Source organism: Bufo gargarizans, chromosome 3 (assembly GCF_014858855.1).
Source record: "Bufo gargarizans isolate SCDJY-AF-19 chromosome 3, ASM1485885v1, whole genome shotgun sequence".
NCBI classification, from domain to species: Eukaryota; Metazoa; Chordata; class Amphibia; order Anura; family Bufonidae; genus Bufo; species Bufo gargarizans.
In genome coordinates, this window is record NC_058082.1 from 590,090,436 (window position 1) to 590,104,186 (window position 13,751).

Consider the following 13,751-nt stretch of genomic DNA (forward strand, 5'->3'; position numbering starts at 1 on the left):
TTTACCCTATGCAATAACAATTCTGCATCTTTTTCATGTATCTCAATGTTGTTCCGTTCCTCAGTTATTGATACTAGAAGTTTATTGAATCTGCAACTGGGTGTTACCACTTGGGGGTTTCACATTAATCAGACTCTCAGGGACACGCTCCTTTGACAAGGGGAATTGTAACACCTACCTACCTAGAGTTACAGGAAAAGAAGCTCCGATAGCTTTTCCATGGGGAACAAAGAAGACAGGCATGTCAGGAGAGGTGACAGGTCCACGACCGTTGTTGTTTTGCGATCCACAAATTGTGGATCCACACACCACGGAGACTCGTGTGCATTCCGTATTCCCGTTTTTTTTTTTGCGCCCACATATGCAGAACCATTCACTCTAACGGGGCCGCAAAAAAAACCGAAAAGTACACGGAAAAAAAATAAGTTTGTGTGCCTGAGCGCTAAAGTATGGCCACATGGGGAGGAAGTTCTGCAGCAGAAACTCTGCTGTGGATTTTGCCACGTCTATGAAGTGGAGTTTCCATTGCATATATTTTCATATATTTTTATTATAGATTTCCCCTTTTCATCGCAAAAGCTGCAATCCATGGTGGAAATCCACAGCATAAGGGCCCATGCACACGACCGTATCTATTTTGCGGTTCGCAAAACACGAATCCGCAAAAAAATTGATGAAATCAGTGTGAGGTCTGTGTTTTTTGCGGATCCATTGTAACAATGCCTGTCCTTGTCTGCAAAACGGACAAGAATAGGATATGATACATTTTTTTGTGGAACTGCAAAAAGTACGGATGAGGTCCGTGGGACGTCCAAGTTGCATCTGATTTATTGGCGGATCCATTGTAACAATGCCTGTCCATGTCTGCAAAACGGACAAGAATAGGACATGTTCTTTCTTTTTTGCGGGACCACGGAACTGACATACGGATGCGGACAGCACTCGGTGTGTTGTCCGCATTTCTTGCAGATAATTGAAATGAATAAGTTCGTATCCAATCTGTAAAAAATGCGGATCGGATGCGGACCAAAAATATGGTCGTGTGAATGGGACCTAAATCTAAATACTGCAGTTTTTTTTGCCGCATGTGGATGAGATTTATTAAAATATCATGCACTTTGCAGGTACTTTTATTCGTTAGTCTGTACCAAATGTTAAAATATCTGCACAGTTTTGGTTTGTGGCATTTTAGTCTTGTTTTGGAAGTCAATAGCAAGGTACCGTATGCCATTTTTTAAGACATAATTCCCCACAGGACTGCCCAAAAAAACTACAAAAACACCTGGACACAAATACACAATAAAATAACACCACTAACATGACATAAAAACTGTGAGTTTACAGAATAAGACCCCATTCACACGTCCACAATTTCGTTCCGCAAATTGCGGACCCATTCATTTCTATAGGGCTGCCCGGATACAGAATTGCGGACCTGCACTTCTGGGTCCGTAATTCCGTTCACGAAAAAAATAGAACATGTCACATTCTTGTCCGCAATTGCGGACAAGAATAGGCATATTCTATTAGTGCCGGCGATGTGCGGTCCACAAAATGCGGAATGCACATTGCCAGTGTCCGTGTTTTGCGTATACGCAAAACACCTTAACGGACGTGTGAATGGAGCCTAAATGGTGCCCACAGGACATCATAGGAATGCTAAGCGTGCCATCAGGTTATGGGTGTAGACAGCAGAGAGTGCCATAAATCTCCAGGTCAAGATTAGCGCACAGAGAATGTCAAACAAGTTAACATGCCAGGGCAAAGAGTGCTATAAAGGGGTATTCTGGCTTCCCAATATTGATTGTCTATCTACAGGTTAGGCCAGCTATATCAGATTGGTGGTAGTCTGATTTCCGGCAACCCAACGATCAGCTACATGAAGGGGCTACACATCTGAGTGCTGCAGGGTTTACCTGCATGCTGTCTACAAAGAAGCATAGTCACCCGATCAGACACAGCAGTCTGTTAAACCACTACATAACCCTTAGAGCATTAGAGTGCCCCATCAATTCTCAGATCACCACTAGAGTGCCCTGTCAGTTATCCAGATCATCATTAAAGTTCCTCATTAATTCTCCTGATCATTTCAGTGCCCCATTAATTTTCTCTATCATCACTAGAGTGTCCCATCAATTCTCAGATCATCACTAGAGTACCCCTTCAGTTCTCCAGATCATCACTACAGTGCCCCACCAATTCTCAGATCATCACTAGAGTGCTCCATTATTTCTCCAGATCATCACAAGTGTGCCCAATCAATTCTCAGATCATCACTAGAGTACTCCATCAGTTCTCCAGATCATCGCTGGAGTTCCTCACCACTTCTCAGATCATCACTAGCGTGCCCCATTAGTTCTCCAGATCATCACTAGAGTGCCCCATCAAGTCCCAGATCATCACTAGAGTGCCCCATCAAGTCCCAGATCATCACTAGAGTGCCTCACCACTTCTCAGATCATCACTAGAGTGCCCCATCAATTCTCAGATCATCACTAGAGTGCCCCATCAAGTCCCAGATCATCACTAGAGTGCCCATCAAGTCCCAGATCATCACTAGAGTGCCTCACCACTTCTCAGATCATCACTAGAGTGCCCACCACTTCTCAGATCATCACTAGTGTGCCCCATTAGTTCTCCAGATCATCACTAGTGTGCCCCATTAGTTCTCCAGATCATCGCTAGAGTGCCCCATCAAGTCCCAGATCATCACTAGAGTGCCCCACCACTTCTCAGATCATCACTAGTGTGCCCCACCACTTCTCAGATCATCACTAGAGTGCCCCACCACTTCTCAGATCATCACTAGAGTGCCCCATCAAGTCCCAGATCATCACTAGAGTGCCCCATCAAGTCCCAGATCATCACTAGAGTGCCCCATCAAGTCCCAGATCATCACTAGAGTGCCCCACCACTTCTCAGATCATCACTAGTGTGCCCCATTAGTTCTCCAGATCATCACTAGTGTGCCCCATTAGTTCTCCAGATCATCGCTAGAGTGCCCCATCAAGTCCCAGATCATCACTAGAGTGCCCCACCACTTCTCAGATCATCACTAGTGTGCCCCATCAATTCTCAGATCATCACTAGAGTGCCCCACCACTTCTCAGATCATCACTAGAGTGCCCCACCACTTCTCAGATCATCACTAGTGTGCCCCACCACTTCTCAGATCATCACTAGAGTGCCCCACCACTTCTCAGATCATCACTAGTGTGCCCCACCACTTCTCAGATCATCACTAGAGTTCCTCACCACTTCTCAGATCATCACTAGAGTGCCCCACCACTTCTCAGATCATCACTAGAGTGCCCCACCACTTCTCAGATCATCACTAGAGTCATTAGTTCTCCAGATCATCACTAGTGTGCCCCACCACTTCTCAGATCATCACTAGAGTGCCTCACCACTTCTCAAATCATCACTAGAGTGCCCCATCAAGTCCCAGATCATCACTAAGGAGCCTCATTAATTCTCCAGAACGCTACAGTGCCCCATCAAGTCAACTGATCAACATAATAAGTCTCTGTCAAAGAGTGACTAAAAGGTTAGTAAAACAAGTGCTGCTCCGAGCGCTGTTTCTTTTCGCCTTTCCTCAGCTTTGCTTGGCTGTCCAGGCTTGTGGTGTAGAGATCCATACAAAGCACATGGGCTTCACGCTCCACACACTCGGCTTTCAGAGCAAGGAGATACAGACTTTAGAAGCACAGCACTCAGAGCAGCACTCCTTCTCCTTTGTTTTACAAAACGTTAGTTTCCCTTTAACATCTGGTTGGGAGTCAGAGATATGTGTCGGGTATTCCCTCTGCATAGGAAACCAGGGATGGACAACCTGAGGTTCTCCACCTGTTGCAAAACTACAATTCCCAGCATGCCCAGACTGCCTACAGCTATCAGCCTATGGCAGGGCATGGTGGGAGTTGTAGTTTTACAACAGCTGGAGAGCCGCAGGTTGTCCATGCCTGAACTAAGCTTTCCTGTGCAGTGATAAAACAGATGTGTCAACCCATACCAGCCCAGTGTATGCCAAAAGATACTCCTTCAGCACACACTGGGTGCAGAGGCGCCAGTGACAAGGTATACCTCTAATGTGTAGTAAAACCAGATGTGAACATAACCTAAAGGTCAGTGGCGTAGCGTGGGTTGCCAGCACCCGGGGCAAGCCAAAAATTGCGCCCCCCCCCCGCGCCTACCCCAGGCACGCCACTTTTAACAGATACTATAGTAGATCACTAGCAGTCCTATGTAACACCTCAGATAACACAGAGATAACTCTCTGAGTACAGATAATGTAGTAGATGGGTGTGAGGCCCCAGAATTCAGGACACAGTGTGACCTGAAGTCTGGGGCCAGAATGCGGCAGTATGGGCCAAATTCTCAATCTTCTCCCTCAACCCTACCATGAAACAGATATGTGGATGGACATTATTATTACAGTAGAATACCGCACCATACCTGTTACATCCAGTGACGTCTCCTGTGATGTAGACTCTCCTCGACGTCTTCATTCAGAGATAAGACCGCCATGATAACTTCTTTCAGCCGCTTCTCGTCTCTGCAGAGTTTCACCGAAAAAAATTTAGGTTCCTCACTTTACTATCATCCTCTCCTTCCTGGTGTCTCAACACTGTCATCCTGCTGCCCCCCAATACTGAGCTAGAGCCAGACAGATAGCTTTCATTCCCCATAATATTATTCCCCCTGTATATTATAATGACCCCCTCTTTATTATTAATGTAATGGCCCGTCTTTATTATTAATGTACTGGCCCCCTCTTTGCTAATATAATGTCCCCCTCTTATTACTATGCCAATTCCATAGCCTTTCTGCTCCAGTCCTCTCCCACCCCCCATACTGCCCCCAGAGCCTCTGCACTGCAATTAGGAAAGGTAACATAAAAAAAAAAAATACTTACCCATCTCCATCCCTGCTTGTTCCCGCCGCAGGCGGTCACGAACGCCTCACTGTGCCTTCCTGCGCCGCGTCATCGCGTCATCTCGCGAGACCCGACGCAGGAGGTCACAGTGAGGTTATCGTGACCGAGTCCTGCATCGCGCCTCTACTGCCTTATAGGCTTCAGGTCACTAGGCCTGAAGCCTATGGGGCATAACGGAGGGGACGGGAGCCATAGGCTCCCGTAGCCCTCATTGAAATTTCGGCTGCCTGGCGCCCCCTGTAATTTGGCGCCCGGGGCAACGGCCCCTCCGGCCCCCCCCACGCTACGCCCCTGCTAAAGGTAAATGGGTTTTCCGAGACTTAAATACTGATGATGTAACCTCCGGATAGGTCATCAGTATCTGATCAGTGGGAGTTTGACCCCCGGGACCTCCGCGATCAGCTGTTTGAGAAGGGACTGGCGCTCATGTGAGCACTGCAGCCTTCTCAGTGCTCACCAAGCACAGCGCCGTACATGGTATAGTGGCCGGACATGGTATCGCAGCTCAGCCCCAGTCACTTCTATGGGGTTGAGCTGCTCCTAGACCTTGTAACCGATAAACGTGACATCACCAGCCTAGGGAAAGCGCAGAGAAGTTCGTGGTACTACTGCGAGCGCCGTGACTTCTCAAACTGCTGATCAGTGGGGGTCCCGGGTGTCGGATCCCCTGCCGATCAGATGCTAAGTCTCAGAAAAGCCCTTTAAATTTACATACAATTTATTGCAGAAATTTGTGCTGCAGATACAACCCCCTTCAAATGAAGGCTACCGACATACATTCCACCGCCTGTCAGATCATTAGGGTTCGGCTACAGGGCAAGTCGCAGGTTCACTCATGACTCATTAAAGTCAGGGTTTTGGCTACGGCGATGTTGCTCACGTGACGTGCTGCACCCAGGTATGGCAGTGTAGCAGGGCAGCCATAGAATCTGGGGTCAAGGTCTCAGCAAACGTGACCCCATTCATTTCTATGGCTGCCCTGCTACACTGCCATACCTGGGCACGACACCTGCCACAGGACCAAGATCGCCGTCTAGCCAAACCCTTAATGGAGTAAAAGTGCTACAACTCTCAGAAGGCTCCATTCACTTTTATAGGAGTTAAAAGAACAGCCGAGCTTGTTTGCATGCTGGGGGTTGTAGTTTCACAGCAGCCGGAGTGTCAGAGGTTGCTGATCCCTGACATAGAGTAACTGGTCAGCCACAATCTCCCAGCATGGAGTATACTGGTCAGAGAGACATGCACAGGCACAGCATATGTAAAGGTGGCGGAAGTCCCTGGGGCCCACCAGAGGGAATGATTCTGAGGGCCCACCCACCATATATATAGGACCTTAAGGCTAGGTCTACACAACGACATTTGTCGCGCGACATTTTGTTGCACCAATGTCGCGCAACAATTTTTATAATGGCAGTCTATGGTGTCGCACTGCAACATGCGACATGCTGCGACGCAACAGTCTCAGAAAATCCATTCAAGATGGATTTTTCTGCGACTGTAGCGTTGCAGTCGCAGCTAGGGCCCTGCTTTATTAGGGGTCCATTATTGTCAGAGCTTGGGCCCACCGGAGGATCCTCAGGTAGACCCCGCATGGACACGCCGTCCTGCGACAGTCTACGATTCTTGCGTCCATAAGGGGATTTTATAAGACATGAAATAATAATCAGTTACAGCAAATTTTTTTTTTGTTGAAAAAGTCTCATTTTTTTATACACTTTTTATGTGTATAAAGTCTGTTTTCAATACACAGCATGGTCCAATGGATCAGTATTGGTTCTGATTTTAGCCCACAGAAGTTAAGGGGTTAAATTTAAAAACCGCATGTTACATGCTCGCATAGTTCATGGGCGCGTATTTGTTCCATTTTTTAATAATCCGTATTTTAACATTGGTCCCTTAAAATTTCAGTTTTTCTGCTGTCATAGGAGCAGAAATTTTTTAATAATGACATGCTGCACTACTTTTCCAATGAATTTGACATTTTCCAACAGAAGTGTGTACAGAGGCGTCATTTATGAGATCAGATAGGTCCGTTTTGTGTCCCAAAAAAGTTGCAGCCCCTTGATCTGGTTTGAGACCACATATATCATTAAGGTGCACCAGTTCATACATTTGGTACAGGCACACAAAGCAAAGCCAGACCTAAAACTGACATAACAAAAAATAAAAAATAAACTTAAATGATAAATGACTCCCGAGTCTAAAAAAAAAAGTCCTTAATAATAATAAATAAGTAAAAAGTAGAACAAGTGCAGTTGAAAAAAAAAAAACATTTAGGACACAATTCAAAAACAAAAATACAACAAATTGTAGAGGAAAAAAACAAACAAACAATAAAAACAAAGCCTCCCAGCCATCCATCCGTATTTGAGCCGTATTTTCATAGGCAAGTGTGAAAGTTCTGTCCCCACTATCCAATATTATATTTCTGTATATCACAATGTAATGTATTTCTACGGACATATTATCCTCATATCCTGCTGTGCTATTTCTTAGTTATTTATGGAGTGCAAGCTCTTGGGAACAAGGTCCTGCCCATCCAGTCTGTGGATGCGGCACTGGAGGAAGAGCCAAACTTTAATTAATGATGATGATATGAAGGGGGGTATTAGGAACCTGGTTCCGTTTATATAGTTTTTGTGCAGCTATGATCTAGCAGGCAATGGTGGTACTTGTAGTTCTACAACAACGAGTCACATATTGCACGTGAAATAGCAGGACCTTACACTGCACCAAGCCCGGCAGTGATCTGGTTAATGACTAGGAAGATACTTGCAGCACCTATATACTGTATATAATTATTTCTATGCAGCCCCCCCCCCCCATATCTGACCCGACACCCAATATAAACCAAATCTGCTGTGTATGGAGGCCGCATATATATAATATTATAATATGAGCTAAAATCATCTGAAAATAATTTATTGTGATGCTAGTATTATTATTATTTATTTACTAATATCCAGATGTTTCTATTTGATTTCATTATTTTATTACTGATACCATTTTTATATTTATTACTATTGTCTTTAATGGTGCCATGTTAATGCTTCATTATCATCATAGCGAAGGGTATTAGTATTAGTATTATTGTGACATTACTGTTTAATTATTATTATTATGTTGTTGTTTTTATTGGTGACATATCAATGGCTTATTATTATTATTTTGTATTTATTTTTTTAATAGTGACATCCATTATCATTATTTTTACTATTATTATTTGTAGTGACTGATGACATATCAATGTTTCATTATTATGGTGTTTTTAGTGGTGACATATTATTGTTTCTTTATGATGATCATTATTACTAGGATTTATTAATTTGTAATAACAGGTTTTTGTTTTGCTTTTGGTCTTTTTACTTTCGGCCGCATTACAAGCCGCAGGCATTCAGAGAGCCCAGATTTCATGCCCTGTGCGGCAGGGACGTGCGGTTCTGCGTCCGATGTGCGGGGACAGATCTACATGTACATGGCCAGAATAGGGAGCTGGGACACAATGCCAGGCAGCGGCTTATCAGGCGGGGAAGTGGCAGGAGATTGCTCTAATTGCTCTCAATCTCAGTGATTAATTAGATCCTGCAGATTCAGTAATGACTCCGGGACAATGGGATCTGGAGCTGGGATTTGGGGTTTGTTTCCATGTTGGGAATACAAGGAGCAGAAGAGAGATGAGAAGTGAGGAGGACACTGACATATAATGGGTAATGTTACTTGTAGGGCTCTCCTCTAAATCTAATGATCATCTGATAGATTTAGTATTTCTCCTCATCTTCTACTTGTATCATCCAGATCACTGACCACCTCCATATGATGATGATGATGATGATGATGATTAGTAGCAGGAGAATAAAGTGTTGTCTGGACACTGAGAACATTATCCTACTAATGGTCATAATACTATCATCAGCTACATAAAAGTCATCATATATTACACCATTATCTATAATAACAATATCATATTTTACACCTTTATTATTACACAGCACACTATTACTATTCTAATGAATCATCATCAGATCTGACACCTGTATTATTACTACCGATCATCATATGTTATACCTTTATTTGAAATAATCATTATCATACATTATTATTAATATTCATCATCATATGTTACACATTTATTCCAAGAATCCTTATCATCATAACATCTTTATTATTATAATTATTTATCATATTTTTTATTATTAGTCATCATGAACCATCCTCATATATATCACCTTATTATTATTATTAATATTATTATTACTACTATTACTAATAATAATTATTATAATAATTAAAAATAAATAATAATGATAATAACAACAACCCTGTATTACACCTTTATCCAATCCTCAGGGGGTAAATTCTGCTTTAGCACAGCATAACAACACAGCAGGGGCAGCAACTACAGCGATTACTGTATAAATAAATTAAAAAAATAAAATACAAAATAAAAATAATACTTCGTGGGTGTATAGAGGTGACCGGGGCTCTACAGGGGTCTTTGCTGAGGCCCTCGCTGTATATTAGGAGTATTATGTTTTCGCTATTTGTTTCTTTTAAAAAAAAAAATTCATTTTTGCTTTGACTGATACATCAAGGATTCATATAACATCAGGTTTAACTGTTTAGTGCCTGGTTTCTGGTCTGTTTGGCGGAGTTCACACTGTCCACCTGGTGCCACATGTAGAAAGAAGGGAAAGTGGAATATTGTGCTAAATAAATAAATGTATAAATGCATTTATTTTATATTTTAATTGTAGTCTATGGAAACAGGTCATAGAATTGACTGGAATATGCAACGTCTTCCACACATAACCGCACACAGGTTCAGAGGATTCTCATGTGAACAGAGTCAGACCCTTCTAAAAAACCCTGGGCGCAGTCACACTTGTTTTCTGCAATGCACAAGGCCGCGTTCACACGCACCGATTTGCTGCAGAAGTTTCTGCGGCTGTTCCATAGACCTGAATGGGAAGATCCCACGTCCACACTTTGGTGACACTCAGTCTACATTCTGTTTTCAGAGGCAGAAATGTCTCCAGTAAAGGTGTCTTCTGCTCCAGCCCTGATCCCACAGCCTTCCATGGTCACCTCTGAGGACAGGAACCGTGCAAGGTCCTTGTCATCAACAATGGCTGCGACCTATAAGACTATGGGACAAGGGGCCACCTGGATCTACACTGTTACAGGATCATGGCTGGACCCAGAAGCGTCTCAGGTCATCACCCGATAGAGAAGGGACTCCCACAGAAGTGAATTGGATTATATATATGGAATGGCCTAGGTTGTAACATTATATGATATAAGAGGTAATGTATAGATCTAATAATATATAGCAATACTGTACAGTAAGATATAGAACCTTAGATAAATATAAAGCAAATGTCAATGGCAGGGATACACTGTAGCTTTTGTGCATGGAAATAAAATATTACTATTGTAATGCTGATTATTATTATTGCTTATTATTATTAATAATATTAATAATATTAATAATAACTACTCTAAACATTAGACAATTGATTTTAAACACAATAGTGATATGTACATCAAAATAGTAATATAAAGTCCTAGTGCTATGTGTGTCTGCAGTGTAGGGAGTAGGATGGGGCTGCCATGTGCCCACTTACCTGACTCCTGGCCATTTCTAGGAGGTAAGTGGCCAATGATTTTACAATGATAACCTGGTGTGGAAGCAGGGGCCACTGTACAGACAGCACAGGCTCCTCTCCTCCATACAACTGCACAGCCTGTATATAACAGCATCACACTGATCACAGTACTGAGGGGCAGCTCTTCACAGGATAGACGATAGATAGATAGATAGATAGATAGATAGATATGAGATAGATAGTAGGTAGATAGATAGATGTATAGTTATGAGCTAAATAACAAATAAATAGATAGGCAGATAGATGATAGATAATTTATATAGACATATGTATAATTATATCTATATATTATCTGTCCGCATGGTGTATTTATATAATATTACTGAACATAGATACTATAGATTAATAGATTCTACTGTTACTAACCTAATACTCGGCAAAATACAATTTCTCCTGCAGTAACATAATACACACAGGCCTCAAGACAAGTATAGTTCTGTGTATATTACGTTTTGTACTTTACACACTATAATAATTCATATTTGTATATATATGGATCCATCAGTTTTTGTACACAAGAAGGGATACTAAAAGGCTACTATATATACACACACACAATTAAATAGAGACCGATCAATAAGTAAATAACTAAAGAATCTGAAGGAGTTGATTAGTTACAAGGCAAAGTATAATATTAAGAAAACAGTACTACTACTAATAGGAAACCAGTAATATTCATAGTAATAAAATTACAGCACCGAAAACAATTATTAGGAAGTAATGGATAATGATATTAATAATAATAATTTTAATAATAAACATATATTTAGCAATAGTAATAAATAGTAATAGCAGTTGTACCAACAATAATAAATACTAATAAAATAGATGAAAATAATTTGCTAAAATAAATATAACCCGAAGAAAAAGTTGAGAAAGTGATACAATATACAAAGCTAGTATTAAGAGAGAGATTTTATAGGAAGCTAAATTCTGGAGATTGTGTCTGTATATATATATATATATATATATATATATATATATCATAAATATTATGTAACCAACATCCTATGTATCAAGGAATTGTCTACAAACTATATCAATCCAATAATCTGGAATTATTCAGTAATTGTAAAGGAAATTTAGGAGAGACTAAAATAAATACTGTACTATGTATACATATATATATATATTACAGTATTTATTTTAGTCTCTCTAGATATTTCCTTTACAATTATTGGATAATTCCAGGTTTATTGGATTAGTAGACAATTGCTTGATACATAGGATGATCCATCTGATTGCTGAGCCAGGGCTCACTTACCGTCCGGAAAGACTGCCCTCATCTTGAGGTAGCTGGTGGTCAGCCTGATGATGGAGGCCTTGTCCAGCTGGGAGGTGATGGCAGAGGGCAGGGGCAGCAGTTTGGCCAGCTCATAGAACTCCCCATTCTCCTTCTCCCTGCGGGTCTTTGCAGCGTTCTTAGACTTCTCCTTCATGGTGATGAGGATGATGAGGGTGATCAGTGCAGGATAAGATGACTGCTGGCAGTAATAACTCTGACATAATAATTAGCTGGGGGTCATCAGAGCACTGACTGGTATTGCTGGACTAGGGGCTCAGGGCTGAGGATGATGGGGGTGATGACCACACTGCTTTCTGGGTCATTGCTCTTTAGTTGAAAATATCAGGATATTGAATGAAATCTCCTTGGTGGGAGGTTTGGTGGTAACCAGTGTCCCCCCCAGTGTGACTCCTCCGGGTCCTAGTCCAGGGGTCCACAGCTCAGGGACAGCTCCATCTCCTAGTCCTGCAGTGGAAGCAATCCAGCCAGGGCAGCAGCCATGTGTCAGCAGGACCCTCCTGTGTGCAGCAGATAGGGGGGCTCTCCCTGCAGGGTGGAGGTGGCAGCAGAGGAGACCTGAGGAGCTCCTTCTCTCCCACAGGCTGCAGAGCACAAGTCCAGGCACAGGAGCTGCAGGCACTGGATAGGCCCTGGGCTCCGTGACGTCTCCACACCCAGCCAGGGAGGCAGGGTGTCCTCAGCTGCCCACCCCAGCATGCAGGGGGTTAACCTGCCCAGCCTGTCACTGCCCCTGCTACTGTGCGCAGCCAGAGAGCAAAGCCAGCCCCAGGCACTCACAGGGTTAACTGCTCCGCACAAGTGGGAAGCACAGCCCCGGCACACAGGGGGTTAACCTCCCAGCCCCCCTCCTTGCTGCGTCCTGTGTACTGCTGCTGGGCCAGGACTGAGATGAAGGCAGCTCAGGCATACAGGGGGTTAACTGCAGGCTTCACTCCGGAGTATAAGAGGATGACAGACAGACAGACCCTGTATAGAGGAGGAGGAGGGTGAACCCCAAATGTACTATAATATCTATCTAATCTATCTATTCATCCACCCATCTTATATCTATCTATCTACCTATCTATCTAATCTTCTCATATCTATCTAATATCTATCTATCTATCTATCTATCTATCTATCTATCTATCTATCTATCTATCTAATCTTCTATCTATCTATCTATCTATCTATCTATCTATCTACCTATCTATCTAATCTTCTATGTATAGAAAAATCCAAGGCAGCACACAAAAATCCGTGAAAAACAGGGTGTTTATTCCCCCATGTAAAGACAAGCTGTCTTTACATAGGGGAATAAACACCCTGTTTTTCACGGATTTTTGTGTGCTGCCTTGGATTTTTCTATACATATTCGAATTGGATCTAGTCCGTGGTCTGCTCTAAGGAATTGCACCGTTCTAGTGTGTGCTGCTCATCTATTCTTTGTTTTTTATAATCTTCTATCTATCTATCTATCTATCTATCTATCTATCTATCAAATCAAAACAAATCAGCTTTATTGGCAGGACTAAATACATTTTAGCATTGCCAAAGCAAGTGGCAAATTATTAGGTAGGGTTGGGGGGTGGGGACAGGTCCAGGGTGGTGATAAAGGAGTCCATGGTATATCAGGCTCCTCTCGGTCTATGGCAGGCAGTGATATATTGTGCTGCTATGGCCGTTGTGTTCTCCTCTTCCCCAGCAGTATGGAGAGTCTCTCTTCCTCCTCCATGGAGGTGACGTCTGAGCAGAGATCAGACAGTCTCCTGAAGTGAGTCTCCCTCACTGCTGAGTATTTGGGGCACCGCAGCAGGAAATGAGCCTCATCCTCCACGGCCTCCTGGTCGCACTGCTGGCACAG

At 42.8% G+C, this 13,751-nt stretch overlaps 1 protein-coding gene across 1 annotated transcript in view; it reads right to left on the minus strand.

Annotated features, from left to right (window-relative positions):
- Positions 1-12,565, minus strand: part of SIM2 (SIM bHLH transcription factor 2) — a 90,611-nt gene extending 78,046 nt beyond the window's left edge. The window contains exon 1 of the mRNA XM_044287662.1: positions 11,867-12,565. Coding sequence (XP_044143597.1) covers positions 11,867-12,041 — 175 coding nt within the window. The 5' untranslated portion in view covers positions 12,042-12,565. The remainder of the gene's footprint in view (positions 1-11,866) is intronic.
- Between the last annotated feature and the right edge of the window lie 1,186 nt (positions 12,566-13,751).